Genomic DNA, 19929 nt, shown 5'->3' on the forward strand with positions numbered 1-19929 from the left:
CTTGGGCCAATAAAGTGTAGCTTTCTTCCAACTTTTCTTGAGAGCTTTTGAGGCCTTCTTGTATTTTTCCAACTTGCTATGTTCCTTGCAAAACAAATTATCTTTCTTCTTGCAACACAAACATTAGTATTTATACTTCAAGGTTTTGTGATCATCAAAATCAATCTTTAAATCAATCTTTGGGTCATCAGTCTTCCCCTTTTTGATGATGACAAAACTTGGAGTATATGCAATATAAAATATATTGTGTTCTAGAAGTAATGCATAGCTAAGTTGTTTGAAGTAGAAAATATATATCTTTAAAATATACTTCATGATAATGCTTTAGATTTAATCAACTTAACATAATCAACACATAAAGCATTATGAGCATATACTTAGATATTTCTCCCCCTTTTTGACAACATCAAAAAGATAGTGAAACATTAAGCACAAAGATAAGAGTACTCAAATATTTCTTTTTCTTATTGTACTCTGATTTGCATGTCAAATTATTGCAAGAATATGAATCATATAACTCAAGACAATAATGTTAGAAAAAGATTAATGAGCATAGATCAGAGCCAATTATAATGAGAACACATCGAATGTGGTTCCAAAGATAGTTTTCAAATCAAGTGTAGGTGGAATCTTTCTCAAGTTAATTCAAGAAGTACCAAGAATGATATTCAAAGAAAGCACGAATGGAAATCTAACCCTTCTTTAATAATAAGTATGAAAGCTTGTTCATTTAAGATCTTTTGCCCAATATATTAAGTATTTTAGCAACATGAGGGCAATTGAACTAATTTTCAGAGTATAAGAACAAAACTTTTTAAAAAATACATATATAACATCATGTTGGATCATTAATTTTTAATGGCTTCAAAGTTCTTTCATGAAAAAAAAATATTGTGGCATACATATCAAAATATGAATTCATGAAATTTATGATATATCTTAGAGCATACATAAAATGCAAAGCTTTGAAAGTTCTTTTAGAGTTCTTTTAAAGATTTTCTTTTATTCCTTAAAAAATAAGCACAATTTGATACATAAAAATATGAATTGCCACAAAATTGAAGTTCTAAAGAGCAAGCCAATTAGGACTCATTAGTGAATTCCAAAATAGATTTTCTGAGAGATACTCAAGAAAATTCAACACATTATTCTCCTCCTTTTTTATTAAGCTAGAGGCTCTTAAGATCAACTGTTTGAATTGCAATTTGGTTCATGATTTATGCATAAGATATATTAACCAAATAACAAGCCTCAAGGTGTATCATAAAGATTTTTATATTTAAATTTCAGATGATACCTATTGGAGGATATTAGGATCACTTCTAATTTAGTATTCTTTCTCTCTTCTTTAGTTATGGATTTATGCGATTAAGTTCCATATGATCTCTCATTCTGAAAAAAAAAAATTTCCCCTTAATTGATCATTCCACTTAAGAGTTTAGAATTTGAAGATAATGTTCAATAAAACATTCAAGTTGTCAATCTGGAAAGTATATGTTCTATAAGTTTCAGCATATTTTCATAAGACTCAAGGTTTGAGATAAGACAACCTTTATAAAACTCATCTCAAGGTATAAGCTTATTATATAACTAAAGTAAGTTATGCAATATAAGGAGGTTCATCAAAATCAATCCATAAAATATAAAAGATATGCATCATATGATGGTGGCTTTTGAATAAGATGTAAAATCTTGATATGTCTAAGCTCCCCCTCAAAAGATGCATTCTTCTTTAATCATTCTTTTCTTTTTGTTGAATTTCAGATTTTAATGATAAGCGTAAATAAAAACAGAAATTCTATGATATCAAGAATGTAGAGTGATCTAGATTTATTCAAAATTTATAGCAATCACTCTTTTTAATCCTTCAAGAACAAGTTATGCTTCCTCTAAATATTTGAGAAAATGTATAGAAATATTAATCAGAAAATGATTCATTTGAAGCTCAATTTCTTTAAAAAGCATTTACATTTTCTTTCTTTTAAGAATCATTTGAGTGAGCTGAAATGTTTCTAGACTTAAGATTATTCACTCTTTTTAAAAATATATATATTTTTTGATGGAAGTCTTTAATAATATAGGGAGAGAAAAAAAAACATATAGATGATCATTCAGGTATATATTTATAGAACTCAATTTCTTTATCATAGTTTTTCAGCAATGTATACATGAATCACAATAAATCTTTTTAATATCAAAATAAAATCATATATTTAAAAATATTTGCTTGCAATCAAGATCATTGAAAGACACATCATTTAGACCAATATTAGTACACTTTAAATATAAGAAATGGTATGTTTCAGATGCGTATCGAGGCAAATAAACAAGGCATCAAAATTATTCTATTTTTCTTAAACTGTAGTTTTTATCTAGAAATCATATTGAGTTTAAGCTTTTATACAAAATCAGATTCTGAACTTCATAAAGATTTTCAAGAAGGCTTTCAAAGTTGTAATTTGAGATCTGTATCTTCCACATTGTAGCTCATCTTAAATCATTATGATTGAAAATACATATTTTAAACATATAAGAGCATATTCAGAATATTTGTATTTAATGTTGAGTTTTAGTACGAATTAGAACATTATGTACCAAAGTTAGGCAAGTCGAAGGATAAAACAAAATCAATTCATTTTTCCTAAATAGAGATATCCTTCTCTTCTTCTTTTTATAAATTTATTCAACTTTTAGATTTCAAAGATGATTGTGAACGATAAATCTAAAATTTCTTTTTAATAATACCAAAAAAAGTTTATGTAGTATTTCAAATTTTCAATCAAATTATCCAAGCATGGAGCATTACAAAATATTGAGAACCCATAATTCAAACCATCATGCCACATGCAAAATATATTATGTGTTAAGTCATGCATTAAAATATTAAGAGCAAGCATGTCAAGGATCAAAATCAATTTTTTATAAAATACACTCCTCCTATTTAAAATATAATCTTGCACTGATTTCATCCTTAAGGTGTGTTTTCAAGTGATTAAAACTTGACTTTATTCTTCTTATATACTTTCATTTACTTTGTCTTTCATTTCCTCCTTTTTGAATTTCTTTTCTTAACCAATTAACGAACATTTTGATATTGTTTTTCGTTTTTACTTTCTTATGCTCTATACTCTATTTGCTCCCTATCCGGTGGAGTTGGAAGGGGCACGAGGTACTACCACTAGCCTCCCTCTTGTGCTGTCCCTAATATACCCTACACCGAATAGTTGGGTCAAATAGTGCCGGGTACTACCACTAGCCTCCCCATTGGCACCATCCCTATGATGAGCAATATAGAGAGGTTAAAATATTCACTTCAAATTCTCTCTATTTAAGTGTAATTAATTACGGATTTTATCCTTTCAAAAGAATGCTCACACAAGTCTCACAAATGTGCCGAATATATTATGCTTGTTTTGTTTTTCCTTAAGATTGGAGTATTTGCTTTTACTTAGATTTTACTTCTCTTGAATAATGTCTATTTTCTTTTCTTTATTTCTCTCTCTTTTTGTTATTCTCAAGTAATTTACATGAAAGAGCAGAATAAAGAAATAATCTTATGTATCATATAGATGTATATCATGCAAACAACATTTTCATTATGCTCAAGAATTCATAGCTTCTCATAAGTCATTTTAAATCAAAATTTTAAGCATAAACTTGTGTATTTCATGGTTATGACATAGGCAAAGATATATTTTAGTTTGGGCAAACCATGAAACAATTTCTAAAAGTATAAGTCAATCAATACATATATAGACATGATATCAAAAATTAATAATTAAAGACTTTAATCATGCCATAATAAGATTTAAGTTATTGACTTTGCTCAGTTAATTTATGAGAGAGGTATCTAAAATTACCGATTCATTCTGCATTCTTCAGTCAAATACCTACTAGATTTCTTATGTGTAAACTTTTGGCTGAAGAAGGTCCCCTTTCTTGTTTGCATGTGAATGTTTATTGTATCTTATGTGGAGGTGTCCTTCAAGCTGAAATCTCTCATTTTTTTGCTTAAGGATTGTGCATTATTAACAAAATCTTTTTCTTTCTTGAAGAAAAGTCATTAGTTTCTTCAAGATACAAAACATTCATACCATATATTTCTTAACTTGATGACTCAACGTACGATATGACAATAATTGAATGTTGAGTCACTTTACTCAAGAGATTGCCTAAATATAAGCAAGCACATATCACTTGAACTTAAAGAGATAGTTTCATTAACCAAGATGGTTCAAGGACAAGCATATGAGGTAATAGGAAGATTCATCAAGGTCAAATCAATTTTTTATTTTCAGAATCAATTTAGCTTAGATTCTATTTGCTTAAGATAATTATCAATAAGACATGCTAGCTAAGTTTTATCAAATTATCTTAAACAGTTGTTTCTATCAAAATTTAGATTATGATTCATTTGTTATCAATAAATTATGATTCATTAGAGTTAGATTGAAGTCTTGCATAAGGGCACATAATGAGTATACAATCTGGTCTACTAGTTGTATGATAAAATAATTATTCTATCATGCTTCAATACAGCTTTAAAAATAATAGATCTACCTTGCTCATCCTTTTCAAATTCTACAAGATGAGGTCATAGACATACCTTCTTCATGCCGATCTTCTATAAGAGTTTTCTTGTGGACTAACTTTGGTCAATGAAGATCCTCTTTCTTGTTTGTCTTAATTTAGAGTTTGAGAGAAAATGTTAATTCATTCGTCATACATATTTCAAACTCACCTTGCATGAGCTTAGTAAAATCTTCATATAAATCTTCATTTGTAGAACCAAAAGTGATGTCATCAATGTATACTTTGAGCAAATAAGATATCACAAATTCTTCTTTTTGATGCATAGATTTATCACTATTACTTTCTACCAAAAAGTTACTCAAGCTTTTATATCATGTTTTTGGTGCTTGTTCCAAATCACATATTGCTTTATCATATTTGTAATGAGTGTTTTCAAATAAGGTGGTTATTTTACATAGATCTCCTTTTTTAATGAAATAACCACATAGGAGTGCATTCTACACATTCATTTGACAGAATATAAAGCTCATAAAGCAAGCAAATGATAATGGTGATCTTTACTTCTAATCATGCAAGAATTTCATCAAGATCTATTTCATCTTTTCTTGATTGAATCTTTTAGTAGTCACCAATTTTTCTTCATTAAGTGCATTTCTAAAAACTCAATTTGGTTCTAATTATTAACAAGTTTTCAGATTTTATCGGCAAGATTTCAAATTCTATCTCTTTTAAAAATGATTTAGTTTAACTTGACCAATTATAATCTTGTTCATTCTTCTTAAGGTGTTTTAGTTTTAGATTGTTATATGTAAGCAAAAAGATTAACATATACATATATAATCTGATTTTAGTGACTTGATGAAAGATCCTTAGTCTCATAAAGAATAAAATGAATTGATATTTCTACAACTAGGATCTTTTCATTGAATATTCTATATGCATTGCTTGATGAATGATACCCAAAGATAGAAGTATCTTTATCAGATTTGGCATTATTTTCATAAGAACATATCAAGCATAATATGTACGACTGAAAAATATGAAAGATATGCAATAGTTCATTTTCTATTTTTCAGAAGATCAAAAGGAGTTTTCATCAAAAATAGATCAAATAGAAACCATATGTATGACAAGCAGTGATGATAGCTTTTAACAAAAAACAACTAAGTAGATGACTATCATACACCATTGTCTTTTTCATTTCTTCAAGAATTCTATTAACCCTATTTTACTTATGGTGTCCTTGGTGCTGAAATAATTGTATTCAATATTATTTTCTATATAAACTTTATCAGGATTTTGGTTTTCAACACTGTGCCATGATATTCTTTATCTTCATAGTTTGGAAACTTTTTTCATTTGAAACACTTTTACAAGATTTAGCAAATACAGAAAATACTTCAATTTTATTTGCCAAGAACAAATCCAATGTAAGCTTTTGAAAACTTAGTGATGGAAACAACATCTTTAGATTTAGAAATTGATTCTTGTTTGTTTCTTTAGTTAACATGCATAGCAAACTTTGACCTTGCAGAAGATAATCTAAGTAAACCAATGACAAGGTCTTTTGAAATTAGATCCATACTAGCATAAGTTAATTTTATATGCCAAAAAGAATTCTTTGATCTTAGTATTTATAATGCATATATTCAAAGGTATACCAAGTACACATTCTCATGTTTATGATCAATAAAAATAATGCCATGGATAAAAACTCTCAATCAAGCATATAGAGAATTTATAGAGTTATTCTTAATAAATTGATTAACCATTTAGCAACTTATCCAACAATAAGTAAAGTATAATATAGAAAGATGGAGTGATTTGGATATATTTTCTTTTCATACCAAAAATATCACTTATATCACAAAAATGATTAATACTTTCAAGTTATGTTTTAATCAACTAATAAAATAATTTCAATACGAGAGGATGCAAGAATTACTTATTTCATTATTTCTTTCATTTTAATCACTCTTCTTAATTACATTTTAAATTCAATTCTTTAACACGTGTCTAGAGCATCCATTGTTTAGATAACATCTTTCATTAGAACTTTGGATAGCTAGACATACTTGCTGAAAAATAATCATATTTTCAACTTAGGAACCCAAGCTCTTTTGGGTCCTTGTAGGTTAGCTATAATTATTTCTTTTGGAACCCATATTTTCTTAATAGCTATTTTATCCATAAATTTGCAGATTTTAGGATTACAAGGAATGTATTTCTGTATCCTCTTGTTGAATTTAACAAACATAGATTTAACATAAGTAGTAGATAAACTTTTAGTTTTCTGTTTTTGCCTTTTAGATTCATCAAATTTGTAATGTATAGATTTAGGAACAATAGAAGAGATTACTTAGCTTTTGTTCCTGTTTATCAGTATTATAAGAATCTGTTTTAGAATAATTAGAAACTGTTTTAACAAACATATTCTTGAAAGATTTTTGGGTGTACCAAGGTTGATATTTTAATCCAACTTTATCAAATTCAGCTCTTTGATTATTTATCATTAGGTTCAATTTTTCAGAGCTGAAAGTAAATCTTTCAACAACAGGTTTTAATTTGTCAACTTCCTTAGTTAATCTTCTGTTATCTTCTGAAAGTAATTCATTGTTTTTCTTAAGTTTATCATGGCTTTCAGTGAGAAGTTGATTTCTTTGATTTAGTTCTTTATTTTCTTTAATTAAGATTTCAGTTTTATTAGTTAGTTTCAATTTTTCATCTATTAGGATTTGATTTTTATTCTTCAAGTTCTTGTTCTTACAAATAAGTTTCTTATATTCTAAATACAAATCAGAAAAGACATCGTGAAGTTCATCAAATGTAAAATTGCTTTCAGTTTCAGCATGTACCTCATGTGCCATGAAGCATGGATTTGCAATATGATACTGCTCTTCTTCTACACATGATGTTTCAGATTTGTTAGTGCATTCATATTTGACTTCAAGCATATTCCATATGTCTTTAGCAGTCATGCAAGAAGATATGCAATTAAACTCATTCCTATCTAATGCACAATATAATAGGTTCATGGCTTTTGAATTTTGTTGAGCCACTTTCTCATTATGACTAGTGTTTGTGTGTGTTCCATTAACTATAATGCTCCATAAACTATAATCAAGTGATTGTATGAAATTGCGCATGCGTGCTTTCCAATGTGTATAGTTAATGCCATTAAATAGTGGAGGTGTATCAATTAATTGTCCTTCTCCTAGAAAACTATCTATTTGAGTTGTCATGATCTTTGGCTCTTGATCGTGAGATCAATAATTAATCTTAGAGCACCTGCTCTGATACCACTTGTTCCCCAAGGTGACAACCCAAGAGGGGGGGTGAATTGGGTTTTCTAAAAATTATGTTCCCTAATTTTTACTTTGAATAGAATGCAGCGGAATGATAAGATGTTATTTACTTAAGCTCTAGGCAATTACAAGTAAAGCAGTGGAAAATTAAGCTAGAGCAATTATACTATAGCTTTAGGGTGCAATTGATCTAAAATTAACTTATAGTTGTATGATCAATTTTAATCTATGTGTATGGTAAGAATGGAGTGGAAGCTAAGCAAATTTTAAACAATCACTTATAACTCTATAGAAAACAAAGCTAGAGATATTACACAATCAAGCATGAATGTAAGGCATGAAATACAAGAGATAAGGCATCACAAACACAAAGATGTATAGTGGTTCGGTGCACCCCAGCACTTACATCCACTCCCCAAGACCTCTTGAGAATTTCACTATAATCCCTCAGATTACAGTCGGTTGTTTTACAAGCTCACAACCCAACTTGTTGTTTTGCGAGATCACAACGGACTCGGTCGATTTTCACAGGCTCACCGACTAGAACCAACCGATTGTTTTTTCGGGTTCACAATCAAACCCAGTTGGTTTTCCCAAAGGCTCACCAACCACAACCTTACAACGATTATTTTCTGGGTTCACAATCAACCCAGTTGGTTTTTCCAAAGGCTCACCAACCACAACCTTACAACGATTATTTTCTGGGTTCACAATCAACCCAGTTGGTTTTTCCAAAGGCTCACCAACCACAATCTTACAACGTTGGTTTTCCCTTTGGCTCACCAACAAACCTTAACCCCTTGATTCAATCCCTTGATTGAATCAAGTTACAAGATTTTAGAACAAGAATTTAAAACAAATACAAGCTTCTTAAACAAGCAAATATAGCAATGTAAACAAGTAGAGTAAAGAGAAGAAGCCCTCAAACAAATTTGTAGATGAAGGAACTCGGCTTCTTCTTTAATTGACCCTCTTCTGATTTGGCACGAGGTAGAGGATCACTGAGGCAGCACACAGTTGAAGAGGAAGCTTTGGGATTCACTCGGATGCTCTTCTTCTCTCTATTTTGCTTTGAATGGCCCTTTTGTGCTTTTGGAAGATTTTTCTTTGAGATCTCTTTCCTAAGTGTTCTCTCCCACTTCCATCACTTCTTCCCTAGCTCTCCCCTTAATTTTATAGCTTTGGATGGCGTGGGAACAAAGATCTAGCGGTTAGAGACAAAAATAGAGCCGTTGGAGTTGAGAAAAAACTAGCCGTTATACCTCCCAGCGTGTTAGAGTCGACTCGGCTAAAGTAGGAGTCGACTCGAGCACTGTAGCACTGAAAATCAACTCTCTGTTTTTTGTCTGTTTGCAGTCCTGGAGTCGACCTGCAGTCTCGGAGTCGATCTCGGAGTCGACTCGAGCACTGTAGCACTGAAAATCAACTCTCTGTTTTTTGTCTGTTTGCAGTCCTGGAGTCGACCTGCAGTCTCGGAGTCGATCTCGGAGTCGACTCGAGCACTGTAGCACTGAAAATCAACTCTCTGTTTTTTGTCTGTTTGCAGTCCTGGAGTCGACCTGCAGTCTCGGAGTCGATCTCGGAGTCGACTCGAGCACTGTAGCACTGAAAATCAACTCACTGTTTTTTTGTCTGTTCTCAGTCGGAGTCGACTCGTAAAGTTCCGGAGTCGACTCGAGCACTGTTCCTTGAAACTCCAGAGTGCCAGAGTCGACTCTGAACTTCCAGGAGTCGACTCGAGGACTATTCTTTTGAATCTTTCTTTGAATTTGCTCCTCCAACTTGAATCCTTTGAACTTGAAACTTGGGCCAATAAAGTGTAGCTTTCTTCCAACTTTTCTTGAGAGCTTTTGAGGCCTTCTTGTATTTTTCCAACTTGCTATGTTCCTTGCAAAACAAATTATCTTTCTTCTTGCAACACAAATATTAGTATTTATACTTCAAGGTTTTGTGATCATCAAAATCAATCTTTAAATCAATCTTTGGGTCATCACAAGTAAATATATATATCGTAACAATGAAATTTAAAAAAAAACATCTTTTGATGCTCACCACTAGAGCGACCGTGCAGCCGTCCATGTATCTAGCAGATCCTTCGCCTGTGATGTTTCTAGTCTTCACACTATCGGCTAGACTAGGTATCTGCTGTCGAAGAAAAGAAAAAACGGCAAGACCCCAACACTATGAACCTAAGCAGTCTAAATCATCATCATATGAACATAATATCTTAGGAACATAGTAGTGTACGGTTGGGAAGAGGATAGTCCCAAAGAGATATAGAACCCATAATTTTGTAGAATCCTCCACATCTTGTCGCCTGCTCTTATCGACAAGGTATTGTAATCTATTTTTAATTGCATTTCTATTGGCTTTTTGGTGGTCACCCTCAAAAAATCGGATGATGAGGTCAGACATAACCCTTTCCTTCCTATGCAGCTCCACCTCATTACCCGTGGCACTCAAACCAAGGATTAGTGCCAAATCAATCCCTACAAAAGGCGCTAGAACCCTACCAAACCAAAAACTTTCCTCAACATTATCCCAAAAGGAGAGCAATGTATCCAACACAGGCCTACTCTGTTTTATATATGGTAGACCTAGCATGTACCCAAAAGAAGTACCACTCACCCTATCCTTCTGTTCACGAGACATACACGGGATTAGGGTGACCATAAAACTTACAAAGTGGGCGAAGTAACACCTACAATTCACCATATTATTCGAGCCAACAAAGGATTTTTTGCCTGTACTCTACTTTGGGGCCATCTAAGATATCTGCATCACAAATATAGTTAAAAATTATATTTTGAATAATATCAACTCAAAATAAATTTTCCTAATAACTATAATAAAAAACACAATTAGCACGGAATAGACATATTTTTTCATAACAAATATCTCAAATGTGCTACCACAACCTCTCTGTCCGTTAATTCGACAAATCCTAACCATTCCCACAAATATCTCAAATGCCCTACAATACTGCATATCATGTTCGTGTTCAAAAAAATTATTGGAAAAAGTATGCAGTGACAAACCTGTTAAAGGAATGCAGAGATGCCTTAGGAAAGGTTGGAGAGACCAATGTCCACCTAAGCTTCCGCTACAAACAAACAGGGCGGAGTCGGTTCGAAGGTCAACTCCGAGGGTGGACGGAAAATATCTCCTTGCTCCTCAAAATCGGGTCGGAAGGGTTCTCCTTTTCGAAAAGGCACACGGCTTAACAGGAAAAAAGAGGAAGATCGAATACCGTTGGGTAGTGGTTTGCAGTTCTAGGGTTTGAAACCAGGGCGTAAAAATCAAGCGGAATCGGGTGAGATTTTTATGGATTTTTTTTCCATTCGAAGAGAGGATTAGGATACGAACTTTGGGGACGAAACGAGGGCTGGAATCGGTAAAGTTTGAATAGGGCTCGTTCAAATGAACAGAGAAGCATATGAGGAACGACCGAAGAGGATAAGGGTCAGGGGTATTTTGGTCTCCTTATGGCATTTTACATGTCAATGAACCGCTTATTAAAAACACAGTCAACAGGGACTATTCGTTATAGGCTGGTATAACTTTGGACTGCTAAGCAACTTTCCCTAAAATTTATCTCCATCTCAGCTTGTGGAAGGGAAAAATAAGAAGCAAGAAATCATAATCGGACTATACTCTAGCAAAGCTTGTGACCTTGTCCAGACGTAAGTCCTCTGGATGCGATTATCCAAGAAAACCTTGCACTGCATGAGCGCTCTTCCGGCCCGTGCCAAAATGCCGTACAGCGCCCGTCTGACACAATATGTGGGTTCCGGCTGACATAGCACACGGCCGCGGCGTGGGGACTGAGTCCGGGCACATGGGCTGACTCCCGGCACGTATCAACAATGGAAAGACCCCGCCGGCCGTCACGGAGAATCCACGCTCTACCCACCCCTGACGCGGTAAGTTGTTCATTTAATTGCTGGCACTGTGGTTGTCTCGGCTCTGCTGGTCCCCGGAGCAATGGGGCCTTTCCTCCTCGTTCTCTTCGCTGTAACCACCAGCTAATTTCCCCTTCTTTGTGATTCTATCTATATCTTTGTCACTTTATCTTTAGATCTCTAACCCAGATGAGGATTTGTTTCAGCATGCAATTGGAGTAAGCCATGCCCATGCTGCTTCACCTGCGGAGGTCTACTGGCACGCAGTCCTGCCAAAAACACCCATGCCCGGTGCTATCCGTGGTCTCTCTCTCTCTCTTTCTCTCTCTCACACACACACATACTTCTAGCAGTAGTGTTGTCAATAGAGTAAACCATCTGTCACTGCTTTTGCATGGTTCAGATAAGTGAAGGTTAAGCCTCGAATCTGATCTCAACATAGTTACAAGATGTGCCGAGATATGGATCGGCCGGTTGACTTACATCCTGCTTTAATTTATAGAGCTTACATAATCGATTAATAAATCAATACAAATACTATTTCGAGTTATTTGTTTATTTATATTACGATTTAAACATTATATGGTTAGAAACCTGTAATTCTATCTATCAATTTGATGCTAGTGTAACAATTATTCAATATTAATTGAAACTACAGGCATGTAAGATTGTTAGGGGCCTCATGCTCTCAGCAATTCCTCCAACGAGCCATTTCATAAGCAGCTTGAGCTCATCTTAAAATCGACAAGCAGAGCTCAACCTTGCTTGAAAAGTAATTTGCCAAGGTAGAGCATGATTACATGCCTTATCAATAGCTTGTACTAACTGCGCGCAGATATATTGGCTGATAAGGAGGCACGCACAGCCGTGAATGTTAGCGAGGGAGGGCTCAGCTTTAATATCAGCAAGGGCAAGAACTTCGCGAGACTTGGTAATTCCTACATCTACAACTACAGGTCCCGCGCGAGCAACCAAAATAGAAGATCGCTTTGCAACTATCTTCTTCTTACAGAAGGACGTCTTGCATCCCGGGGCCAACAAGACCATCCATTTTATCCGGACCAGCTCTGGCGCCACCCTTCTTCCTCGTCGCATGGCTGACTCCATTCCCTTCTCATCCATCAAGCTCCCAGAAATGCTTGCCCGCCTCTCCATTAACCCCAACTCCACCGAAGCAGAATCCATGAAGAAGACGCTTCAGGACTGCGAGGCGCCTCCAGTTGATGGAGAGACCAAGTACTGCGCAACCTCCCTCGAGTCCATGGTGGATTTTAGCACGTCGACCCTTGGGACACGTAACATCCGGGCCTTGTCAACGACGTTGGATAACCATGCTACCCCGAAGCAAGTGTACACCATGTCCAAGGTGCAAAAGCTGGCTGGCTCTAAGTTCGTGTCTTGCCATGTTATGAATTATATATACGCTGTGTTTTACTGCCACTCACAAAGCACGGTAGCATACACATTGTCGATGGTGGGGAAGGATGGGACAAAGGTGGAGGCCGTGGCTGCATGCCACACTAATACGGCCGAATTCAACCCCCAGTACGTGGCTTTCCAGGTGCTTCATGTGAAGCCTGGGACAGTGCCAATCTGCCACTTCCTGCTCGAGAACGGCATTCTATGGAGTCCAAACAAATAGAGGGTGTTGTACTTAGAGGTGAAGCTTTGTTTGCCGCTTTATATATATATATATATATATATATATATATATATATATACACGTACACACACACATATATACTGTGCGTGTGTTAATTCCTATAGTAAACAAGAATAAATTTTTATTTTGATCCGGTAGAGTTTCCATGCTCCCAGCAACATGTTAATTTTCCTAGATCCCTTGGGATTATATATTGTTTTATTGAACTACGGCATAACCTGAAATTAAATAGAAGAAAATCACTGTTGAAAGCCAATTTTCCCTGACCGTCGACCGTGAAATGAGGCAATAGGATGATCTCAAACCTCCAATCTCCCTTGTTGTAAATAGCACCTCTAAACCTCTTGTTCTTGTAACTTAATATCTGTTAATATTTTTTATTTTTAACAAAGTTTCGGGGAAGAGTCTCAATTCTGCCATATCTCCCCCCACAAAAAAAAAAGAAAAAGGAAAGAGAGAAAGCTAATTTGCCCTGGAGACATCAACTGGCTGCAAACTAATGAGAAGAATCTATATCTTATAAAAATATCTGGAAGCTCGTCGGCCCTACAACATGATCAACCAATGCACTTCTCTGTGAGATACATGTTTGCTTTTAACAACTGCAGTTGAATGTCTTTTGTAGCTGGATTTTGAGTCTCAAGGCCACTTAAAAAAACATGCAAGACTCCAAGATAATAAAGAAAAGAGTAAATTACAAAAATTTCTCTGAGGTTTACATTTATTACATTTACACCCAATAGTTTGTAAAACTTATCCTTATATCTAGTTAAATTAACACCATTAGTGAATTCATTTACCTCATATGAAAAATCAAAATTCTCCTTAAGCGAGGAGGAGGATGTTTACGTTTTCTTATATTCTTGGATGATTGTTATGTTAGATAAAGTTATTTTAGTCATTTTTAAAATTTTTCTGACTTGGTATTTGGGTCCTATTTAAACTTAACAGTTTGACTGACGTTTTGTTAACTTATGGATTAAACTATTGGATAAAAATAAATCTCAAAAAAATAAGCATAGATTTTCCATACTATTAGATGCGAGTATAATTTATCAATAATCTCAGAATGATTTTTGTAATTTATTCTAAAAAAAATTAACTCCCTGCTTTCCAAAGCTGTTGTGCCAAAGTCATCGTGTTGTGCCAAAGTTCTCCCAAGTTGTCACCCTCGCCAGCACCCATGATTGAGTTGCTGATTGAAGTGCTTCCGCATCCCCTATGTCCGGATGAGCTTGTCAGAACCTACCCTTTTCTCATCTCTGCATCCCTCCTCCCTTCCCATGGTGATAGGCCACGCAGAGTTCGGCGACCCAACCCTAGATACTTGGGGAGCCATGTGGTTAGCGGGGAGTTACAGAAACAGAAGAGTCCGGCAATAGCTTTGGGAGTGGGAGATGGGGAAGAGAACAGCTGAAGAACGTGAAGGCGGGTGAATAGGAGGTGGTTATGGATGGGTGACGGGTTGATGAGTGATAGGTGTTTATTTTAAAAGTAGGGAACTGTGGTTGGGAATGAGGGTGGTTACGTGAAGATGGGTGAATAGGAGGTGGTTATGGATGGGTGATGGATGACGGGTGTTTATTTTAAAAGTAGGGAACTGTAGCTGGGGAGGGTAGAGAGAAAAATATTGTCACGCCCCGAGCCCGAGGCGCGGCAGACGCCGCACGCCCGCACGGCGGGCCGCACAGGCATGCAAGGCAGCGGATCATATCAAAGCAATCACAGATGTTTAAAACTGACATAAATATTAAGTTGTTCAAAAGCAATCTTACAAAATTTCAAATAACATATGCTTACGTAAGTCAAATACTTTAATCAATCTAACTAAAGGACCAATAACTGAAGGAATCGTCGGTAAATCTAACGCACTCCTCAATCCCGTGACATCAAGCCTCTGGATCTGAAAAATGGAGAAAATTGAATAATGAGCTACACTAGCCGAGTAAGCAACAAAATACCCCAAAGTGGGGTCAGAGCATATCAGATCAAAATACAGGATAATGTCTGGAATAAATCATAAATAACATCGTTTTGTTGTTTTCAAAACTTATTATCATTTTTCCAAAAACTCTGATACCAGAATCTCAACATAATAGGCTACGGCCACGTAACCGAGTGGCATGGGTTGCACAGAGTGCCAGAAACCACTATTGTTAGTCACCGGTGGAAACGGTGTCCAGAAACCACTATTCTAATCACCGGTGGCGCGGTGTCGAAACCGGTTCCTCACAGATTACAAGTCGACAGGTCCAACGTATAATATCCATTGGCGGGGTCAGAACAGAACAGAACAGATCATAGCCATGCTGAGAATACATATATATAAAAATAGATTTCATAAATTTTCCAGTCATAGTTTACGGATTTCAGAGCATAATTTTCAAATGAAATTTAACATGCCAGACCCATTTTACTAAATACAAAACATATTTCAGAATTTAATCTATTTATCAAATAATTTGAAAATCACACTTGAAGTATTAAGTTACTTACCTCTTCTCGCTTAACCCCTACTTCAGATAGGCGGATCAGGTTCACCTGTTTAAATTTAATTAATTTCTTGTTAATTTCAGAGCTAAGCAAAATTCAGAAATAATACTACTGGGTACGGCCCAACAGGTCCTAGAGTTGGCCCATAATGGGCATGGCCCGATAGGGCCCACATCGGACACGGCCCAATGGGCCCGCATAGACTCGGTCCAATAGGGCCCCCAAGGTTGGCCTCTAATTCATTTATAAGATTCATTTCAGGGACCAATATCTAATTACAGAGTACTGTTCCGTAATAAAATTTGGATAAAAGGACCATAGAATTATATTTGAGGACCTTTATATAACAAATCTTTCTTTTAGGGATCGAACATAAATTACAGAAGACCCTTTTGTGAAATAACATACTGTCAAGGGCTTAACTGCAAAATTCTATTTATTGGCCAAATGGGTTCGGGTTTCGGGTCTGAATTGGGTTTCGGGTTTTGGGTCTGAACTGGGTTTCGGATTTCGGGTCTGAACTGGATTTCGGGTTTCGGATTTCGGATTCAGATTTCGGGTTTCGGATTTTCGGGTTTCGGATTTGGACTGGGCCCAAGTTGGGCCCACAAGGGTACGGCCCAAATAGGGCCCAACTAAGCTGAACCGGGCCCAAGTGGGGCCCACGGTGAGCAGGGCCCATCGTACCGCTCACGGCCCACACTGGGCCTTCTTCCTCACCGAGCTCCCCATGGGCAGGGGAGGTGGGAACCGGAAGAAGGGAGAGGGCCGGCTGGGTGGCTGGAGGCCATCCCTTGGTCGACGGTCAGCCGGCCGCCAGCGGCCGGCGGTTGCGGCGGTGACTGACGGGGAGGAAGAGACCGAGAGTGGTCTCGGTTTGGGGCCAAAACAAAGGGAGAACACAAGGATGTTTAGCAACGGAATAAAGAGAAAAAGAAGGGGCTTACCGGCGGTCGACGGAGGCGGCAGATCCCGGCCGCAGGTGGCTCGATCCGGCGGCTAGCAGCGGCGACGGCGGTGGGGTTTCCAACGGCCAAACTAGATCGAAAACAGGGGAATAAGAAAATCAAAGGAGCTTGGCTCCCGGGGTGGCTGAACTCGATTGAAGTGGCGCACACGGTCACCGGAGAAGAAGGAGAAGAAGGGAAGAGAGGGGGGAGGAGAGAAAGTGCTCGATGGAGGATCCAAGGGAGGAGGAAAGGGGGTTTTATAACCCCATTTCAACAGCTCTCCGCCGCGAAAATCGCGGCGGTGGGGCGAAATCAACGGCCGCTCGTGCGGCAGTGGGGTGGCCTCAGAATGACCGCGGGGCTGCTGCGTAACGCCCGCGGCGCCCCGCCCTCGCTGCACCCGAAGAAGCCGGAGGGGATCGCAGCGGGCGCCCCGCCCTCGCTGCACCCGAAGAAGCCGGAGGGGATCGCATCTGCGATCCCCTGCTCTGGCCCCTTCCAAAAAAGAAAGACGGGGCTGAAGTCGGCTGGGGCTGCCGACTTCAGCCCGTATCTCACATTCTCTCCCCCTTAAAAAAATTTCGTCCTCGAAATTTAAGAGATCTAGGCCTTTCAGATGCTCAGCCCATTGAGTAATATAAATCCAAGATCTCATTCTCCTCGATCAAAATCAGTGTGATAGATAGCTTTGGATCAACTATCAAAAATTTCATAAAACTCGCAAGATTAACACTAGATAAGTGACTGACTAAAATCTCATATTGAAATTATCATCTTGATGCATGTTCACTCGAGATTGGATCAGGATCGATTCACAACAGGATTGATTAAAATTAGTTGTATTTGGGATAGAACTTGACATAAAATAGATCTCATACACTTATCATGGTAGTGTGCTGATCCCTCAAAGGATAATGACCAACCTTAGAATCAAATCATTATATGGCTAGTAATGTAAATCACAAAATAAACATGTACTGATGATCATTAGATAGCAACGGTCTATCTTAAAAATGATTTGCATCAAATCACAAAAGCAAGTCTGAGAAGGCAAAGTATTGATACCATGATTCAATATGCCACAAAGCTTTTAACTTAAACTTATAAATCATAAGATGAGAGTAGATAATGCATGGTTTATTCAGATACTTAACAAATTAGACCATATTTGGTCAACATGTTAGATGTATGCCCTAGAAGCCAATTTGGCTGACACATTGTTGATTCTAGGGACATAATTTTGTACTTGACTGTTTATTATTGAATAAATAAAAGGCATCTTTTCATTCATATTGTTATGTGTCTATGAATCGTCCAAGGAATTAATAAGATGATGATACATATTCTCAAGAGTTGAGAATTTGAGCCATGTATCATTGGTGATTAATTTCTAAAGGCTCCTGATCAATGGATCATCACGAGGACGGTGATCGATCCGATCAGTGCACAGACCACTCTCCTTCTGGATGGACGAGACTTGAGTCCACAGTGTAGGGACACTGAAGTGATAGTGCAGGTGCTTGTTAGAGAACAAGGGTACTGAGCGTGACCAAGACAAGAAGTCACTTGGATGTCTATCCACTCGTCAGTGACTTGCTTGATGTTGCAGTAGTGTGACTGGTCCTTTGACCTGCGGTGCTTCGGCTACTCACAGTGAGGTTATTGTAGTTTGACTGCACACATACATGGTCTCTAGCCATATGGGTCCATGCAGTGTAGATTGGCTGCAGTAGGTTCACTGTAGGAGTAGGGTATGCACCTATAAGGAATCTATCGACCTTGATAGAAGAGGAGTGATCCTATGTGATTTGTTAGACTGAGTTCTAAGACCTTGGCCAGGGCAGTAAGTGGAAAAGGAGTTTTTCATTATCGAACTCGAGTCGAATAAATCTTGACATATGACAGACGATGGGGTTTGACGAGTTGTCCATGACCTCCGTCCTGTAGGGATCCACGATAGTAGGACTGTATCACATGTTAACTGCACCTAGAGGTTCATCATTCCATTCTGCTGGGTAGCCACTACATGCTGCTAGGTGTCACTGGTGGATGGTGGGACTCATAGGGATTATCTTGATGATCGATAAATCCTAATGAGTAGAGTTGGAATCGTTCCAACCCATTGAAAGGAGTTTTCAATGATATAGTGATAGAGATCACAATATATCTCACTACCAGTCAGAATAGAACCTATGGGGTCACACACACTAGAAGTATTGACCGATCCGATGGTTGAAATTGTAATTAGGAATCACAAGAAATCAATTTGATTGATAAGAAGTTGAAGAAGGAACAAAGGAAATTAATTAATTGGACTTAAACACAAATCCTACTTCGGGTAGGATTTCTAGAGTCCTAATTGGATTAGGACTGGGAATCCTAGTTGGAGTAGGACTGGGATTCCTACTTGGAATAGGATTCTTACAATCCTAATGAGATTAGGAACTTTGAATTAAAATTGGATTCCTACTTGGAGTAGGATTCCTAGAAATCCTAATTGGATTAGGACTTCGAATTCAAATAAAGTCCTAATTGGATTAGGACTAAAATTAAACAAATCCTAATTGGATTAGGATTCCTTAAGTCTAAATTAATTATTAATCTAATGAATCAACATGACTCCTAATTGGATTAGGATTGAAGAGTTCAATTAAGTCATGATTCATTCAAGTCCTAATTGGATTAGGACTAGCGTAGATTGAACCCAAATTTGGCTAATCCTAATTAGATTAGGATTAAACCATGAGAGAGGCACCTAATCCTCTTTGGAAGAGGATTGGGTTAACCAAGTAAGAGGGGCATCAGCCCCTCTTCACTTAGTTGGTGCGACATGAAGAGAGAAGGGGGCCGGCGCCCCCTCTTGGAAAGTAGTCAAGGGCTCCTAACTTGTAGGAGCCCTTCATCCTTATTAAAGGAGGACTAGGGCCGGCGCCCTAGATGAACCTTTCTCCTCTTCATCACGTGGCCACCCCCTCTCCATCTCTCCTTGGTTCAGCCGCCATCAGCAAAGGGAAAAGAAGAGGAGGCGTCTCCCTCCTCTTGGTCTTCTTCCTTGGCTTCAGCGCGTGTGAAGAGAAGAAGGC

General features: G+C 37.0%; 2 protein-coding genes across 2 annotated transcripts; both read left to right on the forward strand.

The window, feature by feature from the left end:
- Positions 1-11820: 11820 nt before the first annotated feature.
- Positions 11821-12703, forward strand: LOC120107401 (BURP domain-containing protein 3-like; the record flags this gene model as incomplete). The annotated part of the gene is made up of 3 exons (XM_039120667.1): positions 11821-11852; positions 11947-12043; positions 12576-12703. Coding segments are annotated over exons 1-3 (255 nt in total), but the record flags the coding sequence as incomplete, so codon positions are not given.
- A 7-nt stretch (positions 12704-12710) lies between these two features.
- Positions 12711-13382, forward strand: LOC120107404 (BURP domain-containing protein 3-like; the record flags this gene model as incomplete). Its single annotated transcript, XM_039120671.1, has 1 exon — positions 12711-13382. A coding segment is annotated over one exon (672 nt), but the record flags the coding sequence as incomplete, so codon positions are not given.
- Between the last annotated feature and the right edge of the window lie 6547 nt (positions 13383-19929).

This window comes from Phoenix dactylifera, unplaced genomic scaffold, assembly GCF_009389715.1.
Source record: "Phoenix dactylifera cultivar Barhee BC4 unplaced genomic scaffold, palm_55x_up_171113_PBpolish2nd_filt_p 000851F, whole genome shotgun sequence".
NCBI classification, from domain to species: domain Eukaryota; kingdom Viridiplantae; phylum Streptophyta; class Magnoliopsida; order Arecales; family Arecaceae; genus Phoenix; species Phoenix dactylifera.